Source organism: Cyprinodon tularosa, unplaced genomic scaffold, assembly GCF_016077235.1.
Source record: "Cyprinodon tularosa strain WSP-4 unplaced genomic scaffold, ASM1607723v1 ctg723, whole genome shotgun sequence".
Lineage (NCBI taxonomy): Eukaryota > Metazoa > Chordata > Actinopteri > Cyprinodontiformes > Cyprinodontidae > Cyprinodon > Cyprinodon tularosa.
In genome coordinates this window covers 514,104-530,436 of record NW_024039478.1, presented here as the reverse complement: position 1 = coordinate 530,436, position 16,333 = coordinate 514,104, and the positions used below count along the sequence as shown (strand labels likewise).

The 16,333-nt window shown below is 40.0% G+C and overlaps 2 protein-coding genes across 3 annotated transcripts in view; one reads left to right on the top strand and one right to left on the bottom strand.

The window, feature by feature from the left end:
- LOC119772662 (voltage-dependent calcium channel gamma-4 subunit-like) overlaps positions 1-8,055 on the bottom strand; it is a 31,146-nt gene extending 23,091 nt beyond the window's left edge. The window contains exon 1 of the mRNA XM_038269187.1: positions 7,241-8,055. Within this exon, the coding sequence (XP_038125115.1) occupies positions 7,241-7,463 (223 nt within the window). The 5' untranslated portion in view covers positions 7,464-8,055. The remainder of the gene's footprint in view (positions 1-7,240) is intronic.
- A 4,775-nt stretch (positions 8,056-12,830) lies between these two features.
- On the top strand, positions 12,831-15,475 carry zgc:161969 (uncharacterized protein LOC569044 homolog). Of its 2 annotated transcripts, none has more exons than XM_038269195.1 (2): positions 12,831-13,088; positions 13,447-15,475. In XM_038269195.1, the coding sequence occupies exons 1-2, from the start codon at positions 12,999-13,001 to the stop codon at positions 15,157-15,159; spliced, it is 1,803 nt and encodes a 600-aa protein (XP_038125123.1). In that variant the 5' UTR covers positions 12,831-12,998; the 3' UTR covers positions 15,160-15,475. The 2 variants fall into 2 exon arrangements, with proteins under 2 accessions (XP_038125123.1, XP_038125121.1); XM_038269193.1 differs by having other exon boundaries at positions 12,832-13,186.
- The last annotated feature ends 858 nt before the right edge of the window (positions 15,476-16,333 follow it).

Genomic DNA, 16,333 nt, shown 5'->3' with positions numbered 1-16,333 from the left:
AGGTGCCTCTTTTCAACATCCAGGATCTCTTGCTTAATTAGTGTTTTAATCATTGTATTATAATTTAAAAAAAATTTAAAGTAGAACTCAGGTTGTATTTATATATATACATGATAGTCGTCTTAATATAGGCAGATCTCTTCTTAAGCTTGTTATGATCTGAAAGTAGATCTATCTATTAGTAAGGATGTGCAAAATAATCGTCATATCAATGCATCGCGATTCTAATTTTTGTGATCTACTGCATCGATTCTTGAAGGCAAGAATCGATTATTAAAAAAAATTAATAAATTAACAAATAAAATACATTAATGGTTGTCGCACATCAGCCAAACCAAGTGGAATACAACTTCCAGTCCAGCAGATGTCGCTGCAGATGTGTTGACGCCGGCTGCCTTGTGTCACAAGCATTTCCGGCCGTGGGATACTGCGACGAGTCATATGAAATAAAATATGGAGGACACTATGAAAATTTGCCCCGCGGCTCCATCACTTTTCAAGTCAGATGCTTGAATGCATTTTGGCTTTAATAACAAAGAAGGTAAAAATTAAATTGATATGATGCACGTAATTTGAATGTTTTTGTTTCATTGGTTTTAAGGACCACTGAGGCCATGTAAACGGCATTGATTATCCTTATTTTGTTATTTTAAGTTTGATGAATCCTAAGATCTTTTTGTCAGTGTGTCCTCACCAGTAATAGTAATATTTGTGTCCAGTATTTGTTTTCATGGCAACACCTCCAAAAGTCGTTTCAATAAATACAGCTATGTAGGAATTCAGTTGCTTTCAGTTATGTATCAATTGAAGACACGATCCAGATCATACCCAGCCAGTCAGCCACTGGTAATGACTGTATCTTTTTCTTACAGTGTTCAGTGAAAATATCGCAATGCATCGCAATATTTCAAGTATCATGATGCATCGTGATAGAATCGCATCGTGGCATGTGAATCGTGATTCGAATCGAATCATGACTTCTCTGCCAATACCCACCCCTATCTATTAGATGTTCTTTGCAGAAAGTTTGCAATTAATTCCACGCATCCACGCAACAAGAATTTAAAATATTTTCCACTTAAGAACCTAAATATGTTTTATATATATGAAGGAAAAAATCTCATACTCATCATCTTCCTCTCATCTGGCACCAGGTCACCATGGCAGCAGTCTCAGCAGAGATGCCCAGAATTCCCTCCAGCATGTGCTAGGTTGTCCCCTGAGCCACCTCTCAGGGGAACATTCCTGGAACGTCTCCTGGGGTGGACTCCAGGGGTTCATCTGAAACAGATGTCCAAGCCACCTCAACTGACTTCTCCCAGTGTGGAGGAGAAGCAGCTCTACTCTGAACCTCTCCCAGATGGACAAGCTCCTCACTCTATCTGTAAAGGAGTACCCTCCTACCATGTGGAGGAAACAAAATTTCAGCCGCCTGTATCAATGATCTTGTTCTTTTGGTCACGATCCAAACGTCATGACTTTAGGTGATGAAAAATCATTTATAAAATATATTTTGCAAAAGAAATCTATGCAACAGGCTACATTGATCTACCAGGATAACATTGCAAAATGCAAAATTAATGTAACATTTCTGTACCCTTTCAAGCCCCCACTCCATTTCAATCATGGTGTCCTTGGGTAGGACCCTTCACTTACTATGTAAGTCATCATTTGCTCATTCTGGGGTTTCTAAGAATCATGGCATCAAGCCTTATGCCCTCACTTCCTTCTTTTAACACGTTGATGGCTTTGCAGATAGACTGACAAACTGATAAGATGTGCAAAGCTTTTAGTAGTGATGCAGATATATTAATGACAGCTTTGTAACAAACACAAGCCATGTTTCAGCTTTGATTTTACTTTAATCCCCTTTTTGCCAGGACCGCCAACGGAGAGTGTGAACAGTGATGAGAGCTCTCCAGTTTCACAACAAGTTGAATGATTAGGCCTTTGTAAAGCTGGAGCTGACACATAATGTCCAATGCAGACGTGTTCCCATTACTGTCACCGACTTACCAACGCATGAATTTATTACTGTGGAAGCGGGGAAAGACGAGGCAGCAAACAAATTGCTCCAATATTTTTTTTCTCTGTCTTTCTGTCCAAGTGAGGATGAGAGAAAAGCCATTTTGGCAAAGACATAAGCGATGCAGTGTTGATATGAATGACAGTTGGTTAATTAAATTGTCACCAGGCTGCAATTTCTTTAAACACAGCTTGAGTTTGACTGTGCATGTGTATCCGAGTTGTTGGAAGAAAACTGAGATCTTGTACCAAATGTAAGCCATGGTGTGGGCTGTTATGCATAGTCAATTTAAAAATGCACACAGACAATTGACTCTCTGTATGATCTATATTTATAAGAGAATTGTTCAGAACTGTGTAAATATTCATATGCTTTTTAGGTTTGTGCTACTCTTTTGCGTGCTATATTACATGATTTGTCATTTTTAGCTTCTTTTATTAAAACAAAATAGCTCAACTGATTACATCATAGCTTCTTAGATTTTAATATATGTTAATTCACATTATTCAAACTAAATGGAAGCACACTTATTTTGGGTAGTAACTCCTCAAAAATTCTTCTTCCTTGTACAGTATTATGAAGAAAAGAAAAAAAAATCGGAAAAAAATGATGGATCCCCAGAAAATCTCTGTATTAATTGGATATGATTACGAAATGTCTTAACATGTTGCTCTGATATGTACAAACTGTTACAGGATATTAAAGTATTACTGACAAAGATTAGGAAAAATGTCATGTGGACAGAATAAAATGAAATCAACATCTGTGGCCATAATGGCAGTTATAGTTTGAAGAGAAGGGGAAGTTTACAGTTCTGAGAACATAACCCCATCTTTACAGTGGCGGCAGTATTATGTGTGGGTATTTAATTGCGGAACGAATAGTAGTCTTCCCAAAATACATTCTTTAATTCACTGAACCGACATCCCAACACATCAGCTATGAAGATGATGTTTGGGTACAAACAGCTTTTCAGTCATACCATAAAAATTGTAACAAAGTGACTTAAATACCACAAATTCTGTGTTTTGAAGTGACCATAACAAAGATCTGATCTCCATTCCACCATTCCACAAAACCCTTCGAGCTAAAAATGGACTTATGTAGGAAAATTTACTTGCAAAACAGTTACATCAGAAAACCTGCCAACTTCTGGAAGCAAAACATCCAGTTTGATTAAATATATCAAATAATAAAAAATATGTAAAGAAGTGAACTCAATATTAACAAGAAAAAGTTTTTTCCTCCTGTCGTCATTTAGAAAATTTAAATATCTTTGGTTTCTGAAAAACAGGAAAAATATAACCTGAATTTTGTCATTTAGTTAAGGAGAATGTTTGGTTTTTAACTAAAACAATACAAATGCTATTATTCCATTCATTTCCTACAAAAACTCAGTTTTCAGGATTTGAAAATTCTGTAACACTAAAATAATTTAAAATACATTTTAAAGATTAACGCTTGAGAATAAGTATTATGGACCAAAAAATAGAATTTATCCTAATTTAATCATTAAGTATTGCAACATAGAGCTTTCCTTTCCTAAATTGTACTTAACTATACATATTTTTATGTTAAGTCATTAAAACACAAGCTACCTAAGTCAAACTACATCAACTACATAAGTCAAACTATACATCAAGCTTATTAATTAGTTTACACAGTGGAAGGGCTAATTATTAGAATTTTGCTTACACTTCAATGAAAAAAAAAAAGATTTCGCAAAGCATTAATGGTTTGGGTTATTTTTCTTCTGGCTTAAGTTGCAAAAGAAAACAGTGATACAGTAAGTGATAATTAGAAAGGAGAATTTGAACCTCTGCAATGATGAGAAAAGAACAGGTGGAAGTTAAGACCCAATGGCTAATTAGAGCCTCCGCATGGCTTCTGGGTTGCTACATTTTAATTACAGATTGGTTGAGCGTGGTAAAACAGCAAAGTTACCTCCAGCCTCCATTCGCCCCCATCACCATTTAATATAATCTAACGCCTCCACTTGAAAACACACACATCCACCGAAAGCCCCCAAAGAAAAACAGCTGCCTCCCGGCTCACACCAATGCACCACCAGCTGAGACATTTGCCTTAAATATGATGCAGCTAATTAGATGGTCAAATGGGTTCATTCATATTCTCACACTTGGTAATGATTGCGGGTTCTGACCTTGCAATATTAATGTTATGAACTGCAAATGAAAGTGTCACTGGCCTTGTTTTTTAGATCTCATTTCAAGAAGAGGTGAGTTATGAGAGCATGTTTTCCTGTAAATAGCCATTATTTGTTTATTGGAAAAGAATAAAGGCTTTAGGGTGCTGAACAGATGCTGTATGTCTTCTAACAATGTGTTGTCATCCAGAGAGACGCATGGTTGTCTTACAGCAATCTGTAAAAAAGGCCAATGTTTTACTGGTAGCTGTGAAACCCTCAATAACTGTGTGTTTGTCATTATGACCAAAGGGGGGTGTGTAGTGATGGTGGTGAGGGCTTCATCACTTGTCTTTTCCACTACACTTATGAGTCTCCATGACAACTGAGCCACCTCACAGCAGCTCATAGTTTTTGGCAAAGACACAGAAGTGAAACTATCTTATCACAACGCACCAGGATGCTCATCGCATCCCTCCACCTTCTCCACAGGACGAGCCCAGCACAGTTTCATCGCTTGACAATGTGTCTGTGTCTCTTTCTTTCTGCGTGGGCTTGGATGACACAGGAAATGGGAAACTTGGAAATAGCAGAGAAAATGTGAAGAGAAAAGCAAACAAAACAAAAGGCAACAAAGCCATTGTTCCAGCACTACCAGATTTTCAACAGGCTGTAAAACTGTAACTATTACCAGATTTTTAAACACATCTAAAAAAAAAAAAAAACATAATATTATGCAAATCGATTAATCAGGCGATTGTTTTTCCAATTAATCGATTAATGATCGGATAGGTTCCTTTAAGATGATTTTTTTTTTTTTTTATGAAATTAAACCAGGTGAAACTAAAACGTTTCCACTTGAGGAGTTCTGGATAGAGCATATTGAAAGACAAAAAAGTTTTTTTTAATCTTAAATACAAAATGTTCATACATTTTCTTTTTTTTACAATTTTGATGTAATTACTGCTCTAAGAGGGTTGCTCTGTCAGCTAAAGGCATGTTTAGAGTCTCTATCCTCCAGTTAACAATTAATCAGTTAATAAATTAGTTGATGATTATTTAAATAATCGATTAATCATGATTAATTTGGTTAACAGTTTCAGCCCTAAACCAACATACAAAAAAACATTTCACTGATCATTTACCTATTCCTAAACTTTAATTGCACAGAAGTCATATATGTATTGGGAATGTTTAAGGAATCTGGAGTATTGCAGCCTCATTACAACAAAAGAACAACCCTCAAGACATCCATGCACATCCGTAATAGGAATAGTGATAGATCTAGCTGCCCGGTATATGTTTCTGTGCTTGTGGGCAGTGTGGGAGGCTTGCATCTAATGTCTTCTAATTCATCTGGCCCATGTTTGGCCAGGGTGAATGTGGGGGTTTGCCTGATGGACACTGTGGTTGGGTAGACCCTCTTGTGCTGTCAGACAGGGAGGGTCACCCCACCTTTAAACTTTTGTGACTCTGTGTTGCATGGATGACTAAAGTCTGCATATTGCTTGTGGATTCACTAGTCTTCCAGGACAATGGGGTCTGTATTATGAAGGTCTGTGTGATCCTAGAGACTAGACATAGGTGTGACGAAGCGGTTACTGTGGTTGCTGTCTTGTGGCATTATTTTGAGACATGACCAGCAACTGGATGCTTGGAGCAGGTGATTGCACTGAGTGAAGGTTATGGGTGAGTCAGGAGGATAACAACGGACTGACCAATAATTCCTCTTCTATTTCCACACCGTGATCTGTACTGCCTCCTGGGTCAGCACTTGCCATTCACTGCTATTACTTTTGTTCCCATATGACCTTGAACCTTGGCTTTGCAAGGGTGCTTCCCATTCTGGTTTTATAGGTGATTCCCACAGCAAAAGACAACTTCTGCCTTAATCTCCATGGGCACATACATACAAACATTTACCTGCACACATGATGAAAAGAATTAGATTTACATCTGTTAGAAGCAGTGGAGGGCAACCAGACCTAAAATGCTGTTATGTAACTGAACACACACAAACATGCTGACAAAAAAACACAATATCAGCAAAATGACCAGGGAAAAATGCATGCGAGAAAATTTTTTTATGTAGAATAGATTTCTTTAAATGTTGCTGTCATGGCTGCACCGCCTTTGCATGGAGCCAAGTCTATGGTTTTCTGGAGCTGACTCCACCTCCTGAACATATTTCTCTGTTGTACCTGCCTGATTTCATAGACAGTCTTTTAGTTTAAAATTAGATGCTTTAAAAAAACATTAAGTAAAATGATATCAAAGTTAAAATCTCCCCTTTCCATATATATCTTTATTTCATATATTTTCAATAAATCACTGAGTCATGACAGACGTCTGTGAACAAATCCTTCGAGCCTCAGCGATTCTCTCATTGAGCAAGAAGTCAAGGGGTGGTCGGAAGGAAGATTGTTCAATGAGCGTCTGTCTGCCTCTGGAGAAAGACGTCACTGCAAGCGCACCTCCGGAACACCAATCCGTTATATTTCCCCGAAAATGTGAGAGAATTAAGTCTTTTTTTTTTCAGATATTCTATCTCAAATATATATATCTATTATTTTTTGCTCTTTTTTGCACGGACATGACGTGAACTCTGTCATCTATTTATAAGTCACTGGGCATGTTTCCATAGCAATTTCATGGATGTTGCCAAGCAACGCACCATTGGATACAATAAAGACATGAATGAAAGTAGACTAATAGCGCGCACATTTCCTGGCAGCGAATGTGAATGGGCTTAAAGACGCTCCGGTTTGGCACGGCATTGTTTCGAAAGGATTATGTGTGTGGGGGGAAATAATGCGGTGTAACAGTTGGCAGAGTTAGTCTCAGTCGAATAATTGGCCCCATGCAGCTTTGACATCTTATTGATATCCATTAAAAGTTATACTCAAGGGTATAAAGCCGTTCAGCCACTGGATTTTGAAGTGCGTAAAAAGCTGCGCGTCCTTTTTGCGCATCAGAAAGGATAAAAATAAAGCATATGTATTACATTATAGATAAATTCCGTTGACTGGGGAAAAAAGTGCAGAGAATTTAAAGTTTGTCAAGCTTACCTTCAATACAACAGATTCTCCACAGTCCAGAGTGGGTGAGGTCCCCTTTTTTAGTTTTAATCTGAGTCTGGCTTTCGTCTGTGGTGGCGTTGGTGCCATTACAGATGTACGCCCGTGAATATAACCAGTAGTCCGTGCCAACGGCGATGGTCATCAGACTGAAGGCGGCGAAAGCCCCCGCCGTGGCCAGCAGCGTTTGAACCCCACGGTCACACCAAGCCATAGCGCTTCATACTAGTTCGCGCGCTCCCAGGTCCAGCAGCATGGACGCACCAGGGCGCGCCAGGGCGCGGGTCCTCTTGACATACTTGTGTTGAAAAGTAAGAGACCCTTAACTGATGGAGCCACCGTTCGTAAGGTTTGGCTGACGTTCAACTTGAATAAATGCTCCATTTGAAGCACGCAGAAGAGCTTAACATCACCATCAAAACATTTCTAAACTCATCAGCACTTTATTTCATTTTTTTCCCCTTAAACATTTTCTCTGAGCACTTTTTTTCTGCTCCAGCACAGACCGCGTCCCTATTAAACCCAACGAGCGCGACGTCAAAAGACTCTTAAGTGAGACCCCACCCTCATCAAATCTAACCAATGAAGGAGATTTGCGTTTAAATGAGTGAAACGAGAACTCGCATCTGCATTCAAAACTGCTGTCACAGCGACTGCCCAATTAAAATGCAGGAGAATTTATGAGGGAATGTAAATACCCAAACAAAGCCAGTGGCATGTGAGACATCTCCACGCTCCACGCTGGATTCACATGCCATAATTATTACCAAAATCGAAGTCACGCCTGTCACAGATGAGGAGGAAAATAACAGCATCCTTTGAAACAACGATCCCTGTGGTGCACAACAGCACATGCAGCAACCAAACAGACTGTTTAAAGCAATTAGATGCTCAGACAGCGTGTTATAGGAGGGTTCACTGGGTTCATTCTGGCAGCAAAAATGTATAAACAGATATGTGGCTGCACAATGGCCATGCAATCCTATATTAAATCATTGATATGCCAGATGCCTTCATACATTTTCACAAATTAGAGCATAAAACCTCCCAAGTATTTATACATGTCTAGTGGAAGGGAAATTATGCATGGCTTCTGTGTTCTTTCCTTATCCTTATTTGTATGGACTTTTAGAATTAATTTTCCCCTTCCTCTGCAAATTAGCTCAAGCTACACATCAGTTATCTAGTCATGACAAAGGTTAATACTTGAATTTAGGGCTGGACTTTGACTAGGCCAATCTAACACATGCAAAAAGCTTTGCTTTAAACCATAAGCCGTTGCTGTGGAAGCTTGTCTAAGGATGCTGTCCTGCTAGAAAGGGAAACTTCTCTTTCAGCCTCAAGTCTTTTGCAGTTTTTACAGGTTATGATGACTGCTCAGTATCTCCATCCTTATTATTTTCCATGCTGATCTATTTAAGTGTCTGTGCTAACAAAAAAAAAAATGAAAAATTATACCCCAGCATCCATCCCTTCATGCATCCATGGTTTTGTCTCTGTATTACCGTAAGGCTTGCAAATTCATGTGATTTTAGAAACAATGTTTTTCTTCCATGTGCCATTCTAGACAGGGGCCAAAAAGGGGCAGTGCCCCTGTAGAACTGGTCCTGTCCCCTGTTCTGGCCTCAGTACTGAAGACATAATGCTAAAAAAATACTGCTGATGCCATGTGCTGGAACAAACATGGTGAATGATAGCTTTCTTTGACCTATTCCATTTGTTTTATTTACAGTTGTGGTTATATTATGATTTTTAAAATGAAGGTGATAGCTTCAGCCATAGGATCAGATTTTTCATCTCCTAAATACCGTATTTTCACGACTATAAGGCGCACTTAAACGTCTTTTTTTTCCCTCAAAATGTGCGGTGCGCCCTATGGTGCGGTGCGCCTTATGTGTGTTGTAACTGCGACTTTTGAGACCACCTCATTGAGGAGATGATGAAAGAGTGGCTGAATGTAAGGAGACCAGGTGTTTTTTTTCCACCCCTCACCATCGCTGTTAATATGTAACTCCATGCGTGCCCATCTCACAGCTGATGTGAAAAACATGGGGAAACAAATTAACGCTGCTCGACATCGGTGTGAACCGGACCCAGCAGGTGCAGCAGAAGCAGCGAGTTTACATGCAAAGTCAATGGTTGACGCGCATATAGGTGCAGCAAAAGGTCCCGCAGCGCATTTTGGTGCAGCACGTCGGGAGCGTTTAAGCATCTGAAGCGCCGCGCTTCTGCTGCTCGAGATGGAAAAATTGAAGTTTTGCTGCTGGACGCGCCGCATCAACCAATCAGAGAAGCTGATCTGGGAGCTGCCAGCGAGACAGACAGCGCTCTGATGACATATGATATTAACGCAAATGGAAAAGGCTGGATGGATGCGTGGCTGAGGCAGGTGTATGTGAGAAGACTAGGTGGTTTTTTCCACGCATCACCATCGCTGCGTGCCCATCTCACAGCAGATGTGAAAAAAAGGTGAATCAAATGAACGCTGTGCTCGCCGTTATCCCGGGGGTCTGACAAAGGAGCTTCAACCGCTCGACATCGGTGTGAAGCAGCCGTTCGAAGTAAGGCTGCGAGCGGCGTGGGAGCGATGGATGACCGACGGAGAGCACAGTTTCAGGATAAGAAGGCAGCGCCGGGCAGATTACGCCACAGTTTGCGGATGGATTGTAGATGCTTGGACTAAAGTGTCTGCTGGCTCTGTTGTTCAAGCTTTCGCAAAAGCCGGCATTATTTCTGAGGAGCCGCGCTGCACGGAAAGTGACTGACAGCGAAGAAGGGGAAACTGGCATGTCTAATTTAGCGCAGCTGTTTTATTCAGAAACAGAGGATGATGACTTTGATGGGTTTGATTAATACTTTGTAATAAATACATGAATAAAGCACAATCATACTCAGTTTTGCTCCCGCTGTATTTTTCTCCCTGAAAACTTAATTCAACAGCATCCCCGGCGCGTCTCCTCCTCTTCATCGCGGTGGCTGGCAGGTGTTTTTTCATCTAAATAATCTAAATCTTGCAGCTATATTTGCTGTGATCAGTGGGAATAAAGTAGTTTTAATATGTTTTTAAGTGAGAAAGTCCACCTGAAAACTTAATAATTGCAGTCAGTTCATCCAGATTATCTATTTCTGTCGGAGGCGCTCAGACCCCCACATACCAGCGGTGCGCTGACAGCAGAAATCTCTTCATCAGCAGCCTGTAGGCTGGGCAGCCTGGGGTTCACCGCGGCTGCTGGCAGGTGTTTTTCATCTAAATAATTTTAGCTGCAGGCACCAGGATACCGGCAATAAAAGCGAACATATTCCGTCAGCAGGTTTCAGGATTTTAAGTTAATTTAGGAGTGACCACAGCGCTGTGTCATCTGCGATGTGTCTGTCTCACGGCCAGCTGCCAGGTTTGATTAATACTTTGTAATAAATACATGAATAAAGCACAGTCATACTCAGTTTTGCCCCCGCTGTATTTTTAAATACGCAGTAGAGGTATTTAAAGGTAGTAGAGGACTTGTACCTGTATATAAAAAACGCGCCCTATAGTCCGGTGCGCCTTATGTGTGCGTTAAATACAGAAATGGGACACATAACTGAGAGTGCGCCTTTTAGTCCGGTGCGCCTTATGGTCGTGAAAATACGGTAGTATTTTGACCCACCCGAAAAAAAACTCAACTTTATTACAGCTGAATAGATCAGTTTTACTTATCAGTTCTATTTCTTATTTGATTAAAGCTAGAGATTTTCATGTTATATAAATAGTTATATATGTTACAGTCCTGAATTATCATTGTAGCTTTATTTTATCTGTAAATAGATGAATATTTGCAGGCAGCTAATTATTTGTGTTAACTTTTTTCCACTGAAAGGGATTTTTAATTTTAGGTAAAGTAAAATTAACTATGTTCAAACCAAAAATACAAACTTTCAATTGAGAAATAAACAACAAAAAAATTATACTACGTCGAAATTTCCCTTAATTTAGCACACAGCCACAAGTAGTTTTTGGGTTCTGAGGTTCTCTTTAAAAATATTTTATCATTTGAATATAGTTTCATTCTCACCCGTAGACAGCTGGAGAAAGGCACCAGTACCCCTTGTGACCCCGCTTGGCATTAGCATGACGGATAATGGATGGATGGATATACTTTAATATCATTTGAATATACTTGAAATGATAAACCATTGCCCTGATTTTTGTTTGATGGTTTTCTATGCCCCATGAAAACACACTGGCCATCTCTACAGCTTCTCAAGAGTCACCATGAGTTTTTTGCTGCATCTCCAATAAATGCTCTCCCTGTCTAGCCTTACAGTTTAGCTGAAATGCTGTATCTGTCTCTTAAGCTATGGAACAATTAAAAATGAATAATATCTGAAATGTTCTATTCAATCCAGAAAGCCAAATAGAAAGTCATTTTTACTTTTAAGGCTTGCAGATAATAAAAGCCCATAATGCTGTGCCTCAAGAAATCAGGATATTGTGCAAAAATGTGAATAGTGGAAACTCATGGTCACACTCAGCCAGTTCTTCAACACACAACACCTGAAAGGTTTGCAGAGCCTCAGATGGTCTCCTATTCTAGATCCTTAGGCTGCACAGTCATGGAGAAGACTCCTGGCTGGCGGATTTTGAGCGAAATCTACTCCTAAATAGATAAACGCTAAAATAAACGCACTATTCAAAGATGAATCCTTTCATGACCCAGATCCAGCATCAGAAGAACCTTACCTAGGCTAAGGGCAAAAAAAGGTTGAAAAAAAAACAAAAAAAGAGCTGGAGAGCTGCTCAGTGGTACAAAGTACTTTTAAAAAAAAGAAGAAATAACATTGGCTTTTTATTTGTAAATCAAGGTCCCAGAGTTAGAATTCAGAGGAAGATGTGAGAGTATCAACTTTGTGTCATATTTACATTAGCATTATATGTAGACCAATATTATAAATAATTTAACATAGACTTAGACGGATTTATTTTCTCATTTTGTGTTAACAAATGTAAGCAAAAAGAAATTTAGTTTAAAACAGCCCTAGACAATTTAATTTTTTTAAAGTGCAGCCTTGAAAAACAGCAATAAATAAATTTTAAAAACTAGTAATGTAACCATATGACTGTATATTTACAGTTCTAACATTATTTTATTTTTTTGTACAAGTTCAGTCTGTCTGTCATTAAATCATTAAATTAAACATCTATTTTCCCCTTCTAATTTTGTTTTAAAACGTGTTTGTTTAATTATTATTTTATCCATTGTAATCGAATTGCCAAATCCCCCCAAAAATCATTTAATTTATCAGAATTTATCCAAATGTATTCTTATTTTCATTCCGAACTGATTACCAAATTAGTCTGAAATCAAATAATTATTTATTTTCTTATTTCTGTAATTGCAAAATTTGTAACGTTGTACCTTCTACCACCCAATGGTGGCGTCGTGTCGCTCTAACATGAAACAGGGAAAAAAAGGCCCTTTTTAAACTGAAGGCAGTGACAATGACGTTAAATAAATTGCCGGAGATGTTTAATGCGCATGCGTATTAAACAGCAATCTGCAGGAGCTTCCGGTATGAACAGAAAGATGACGTAGCCGTCCTCTCCTAGAAGATTTCCTTGGCAACATGGAGACAAAGGCCTGCCCCTTTTTCATGAGGATTTCTCCGCGGCCAGCGTTACTTTACGTGTAATCAAGATTACTAAATCGGATTACGATACTTTTATTGTATTTTAGCTCGTGGTTTTTGGCAGAAATTGCGTTTGAAATGGATGGGTTTCAGCAAGAGACCTGCGGGGAAACTAAATCGGCCATTACCAGCTGGCGTTATCGCCACCATTTCACGTACAAGGCTGATCAGGGTAAAAATATAATCGTCCAATGTAATCTGTGCCTGCCGAGGGTTAATCTGCTGTCCACGTCGAAAACCTCCACGTCAAACCTAAAGAAGCATTTAGACGTAAGTCAGAGTGAAGCAGTGGGAATGGGAAGACCTGCAGTTCAGTTTGTGTTAATGTTTAAATATCGAGTCAATGAATGAACAGCTCCCCTGGTGACATTACACATGATCCAATCATGGCGCCGCAGACTCCTCTAAGGAAATAAGTGGCTTTGTTGAAGAATTATATCATCTTTGCAGTTTTTCTTTTTTCTAAGTTGCACAAAGTTAGAAAACAGCCACCCTGAAAACATATCAAATTTTTTCATCTTTTCCCACAGAGAACACACCTGGGCTGTGAGGCAAGGCCGGATGCAAAGAGAGGAAGGAAAAAGGAGGAGTACAACGGTGAGGAAAGCAGACACTGTCAGCTTAAAAAACTCAAAGCGGAGATCATCTCAAAATGTCTGACGCAGTCCAAGATCGATGACCTCATCTTCAGCTTTATTGTGGAGGATTGTCAGTCTTTCTATGTGCTGGACCAGCCTGGTTTTCAGAAACTGATCAGCGGTTTGACAGAGGGGCTAAAGGTCATGGACAGGGTGAGCCTGTTCGCTAGAGTGGACTATGGCCTCTCCAGAATGCGGGAGGACCTGCTAGCCAAGCTCAGAGGCGTCCAGTATGTATGCACCACGGCGGACATCTGGACAGCTAACGACAGGAGCTTCTTTGGCATGACGTGCCACTGGATCGACGCAGTGACTTTGGAAAGGAAGTCCGCTGCCCTGGGGTTCCCACGGCTGCAGGATATAATCACGTATGACTCCCTCGCTGGGCGGATACACGACACCCATGTAGCTTACAACATAGAAAGTAAAGTCCAGACCACGGTCACAGACAACGCCAGCCCTTTTGTCAGCGTCTTCAAAGAGTTTGTTGGGGACAGTCAGGAGAGGGACGATGATTTTGGGGTCTTTGAGAATGTGGGCTCCATACTTGAGGGTGAGCCAGAGCAGGACATGCTGTTGTTCTTACCCCCTGTGCAGCGCTGTGCATCACACATCCTGGAGCAGATAGTCACTGAGGACTTTTGGCAGGCCATCTCACAGGGGCCCATGTGTCAGCTGCATTACAGCTCAATGACCAAGGTGTTCTCAATATGGAGCAAATGCCACCACCTTCAGGTCGGGATGAATGTAGCGGAGGAAATTGGAAAGATGGCGCTGGTCGTCCCAGCTGTTATTCGTTGGAACGTGGAGTACTGCGCTGTGCAGAAGATGGTCTCCCTCAGTGAGCGGGAGCTGACGGAGCTCTGTGCCCGTCTGGAGGTCCCACGCCTGCAGCCGGAGGAATCGGCCTTCCTGAAAGAATACGTAACCGTTTTCCACCCTCTTGCGTTTGCCCTTGAACTTTTCCAGGCTGAGCAGAAATGTTACCTTGGTCTTGTCATCCCAACCGTCTTGAGCTTGAAGAACAAGCTGAACGAGCAGAAGGACGCGGCCAACTACTTCAGCGAAGTCATCAACAGCATCGTCATGGCGATCGATGTTCGATTTCAGGAAGTTTTCTCCAGCACAGAGGCAAGGATCGCCACGGCAACGACCCCTCAGTTCCGTCTGTGGTGGATGCCGGCCTCAGAGAAGGACGAGATGTGCTCCCTTCTCACCACCGAGGCTTCAGAGGTGGACCCATGCAACGTGGACGAAACCAACACCAGCCGCAACCCATCCACCATAGAATCTGAGGACGACTTCTTCAGCTACGGGTCTCCCAAGACCTCCACCCAAATCCAGCAGCGAGGAGTGAAGGAAGAGATCCGCAAGTATGTTGAGGGAACAGGGAAGAGCCTCGAGTGTCTGCAGGAATTCCCCAGAGTGAAGCAACTTTTTCTTAAATACAACACCCCTCTGCCTTCGACGGCCCCCGTCCAGCACCTCTTCAGCCAGAAGAGCAACCTCATGACCTCACAAAGAAACTTTCTTACGGATGACTACTTTGAACGCATCCAGCTTTTACGATACAACAGTAACATCTGTCCTTTGATAACAGAATGACTTTTTCCCCACAGCCTTTCAAGTCGTACAGTTAAACCCTAATACGCTAAGTCATCGTTAAATATTATGAATATCTTATATAAGGCACTTTAAGCCAGATTTATTTTTACATGTTTCCATCTCTTCCTGTTTTTATATATCAAGCATAAGAGAGACCAACGATCATCATAACACCATTGGTTCCAACAGTTAGGGAACAAATAAAAGTCAAATTTCTCTTTCAGTTTTTTGCCATCCCTCCCCTAAGTTCACATGTTGGATGTTGAGGCTGAATGTCTGTTCAAATTTGAGAATAAAACTGATTTGGCTGTTCAAACTTTTATTTTATTTTTTTGCATAAGGTAAAATGTCTTTAGTACTTGTACAATACCAGGCTATACTCAAATGACAATAAAAAGAAAGGGGGCATATTTCCTCAAATAATTACAAAGTAGAAAAACTAATACAGTTAGATTTGAATTCATTTTAAATTCATTTTTTTTAAATGAGCAACAGCCTGCTAGGAAGTGAAGAAGAGAGGGAAAAAAATACTCTAGATGAAGAAAACATTTGTGCTAATCAGGCGTGGTCTTTTAATTACTCTCGTTATGAGAAAAAGGTTAAATGTGCAGTCTGTGGGCAGAGGTGTCATGTAAAGTACAAATACTTTGTTACCTTAAGTAGAATTTTCAGCTATCTTCACTTTACTGCAGTCATTTTTTTTTTTTTTTTATTCTAATCATTACATTTTTTTTTGCAATCATCTCTACTTTCTACTCCTTACACTTTGAAAACAAACTCATTAGTTTTGTTTAATTTAAGCCAATTGTTCTTGTGGCCTGTTTGTATTTAAAGAAAAATAAAAACCATCAAAATAATTTGTTTAATCCACACAATTAATTTTGTTGTGGTTGGACTCGGTTCTGCGCCAACTTGTTCACCACATACCAAAATAAATACGTTTTCAAGAGGATGCAAAGTTAAAATTGACACTTTTACCATTAGTTATAAAACTAAGAAAATTAAGTTTAAGGAAGTCACCATCCAGAATTGTAGGAAAATCTTTAATAGGGTGGTACAGTAGCCAGTCTAAGGTTCAAAGCAGCTTTCCTTATCATTTATCCTGCATTACTTTTATACTTTAAGTACTATTAAAATGGTACTTTCACACTTTTACTTGAGTAAAAAGGTTAAG

Coding starts and splice junctions, on each gene's coding strand:
- zgc:161969 (XM_038269193.1), top strand. CDS start 12,995: ATGGATGGGTTTCAGCAAGAGACCTGCGGGGAAACTAAATCGGCCATT. Junction 13,187..13,446: donor ACCTAAAGAAGCATTTAGAC/GTAAGTCAGAGT, acceptor CTTTTCCCACAG/AGAACACACCTGGGCTGTGA.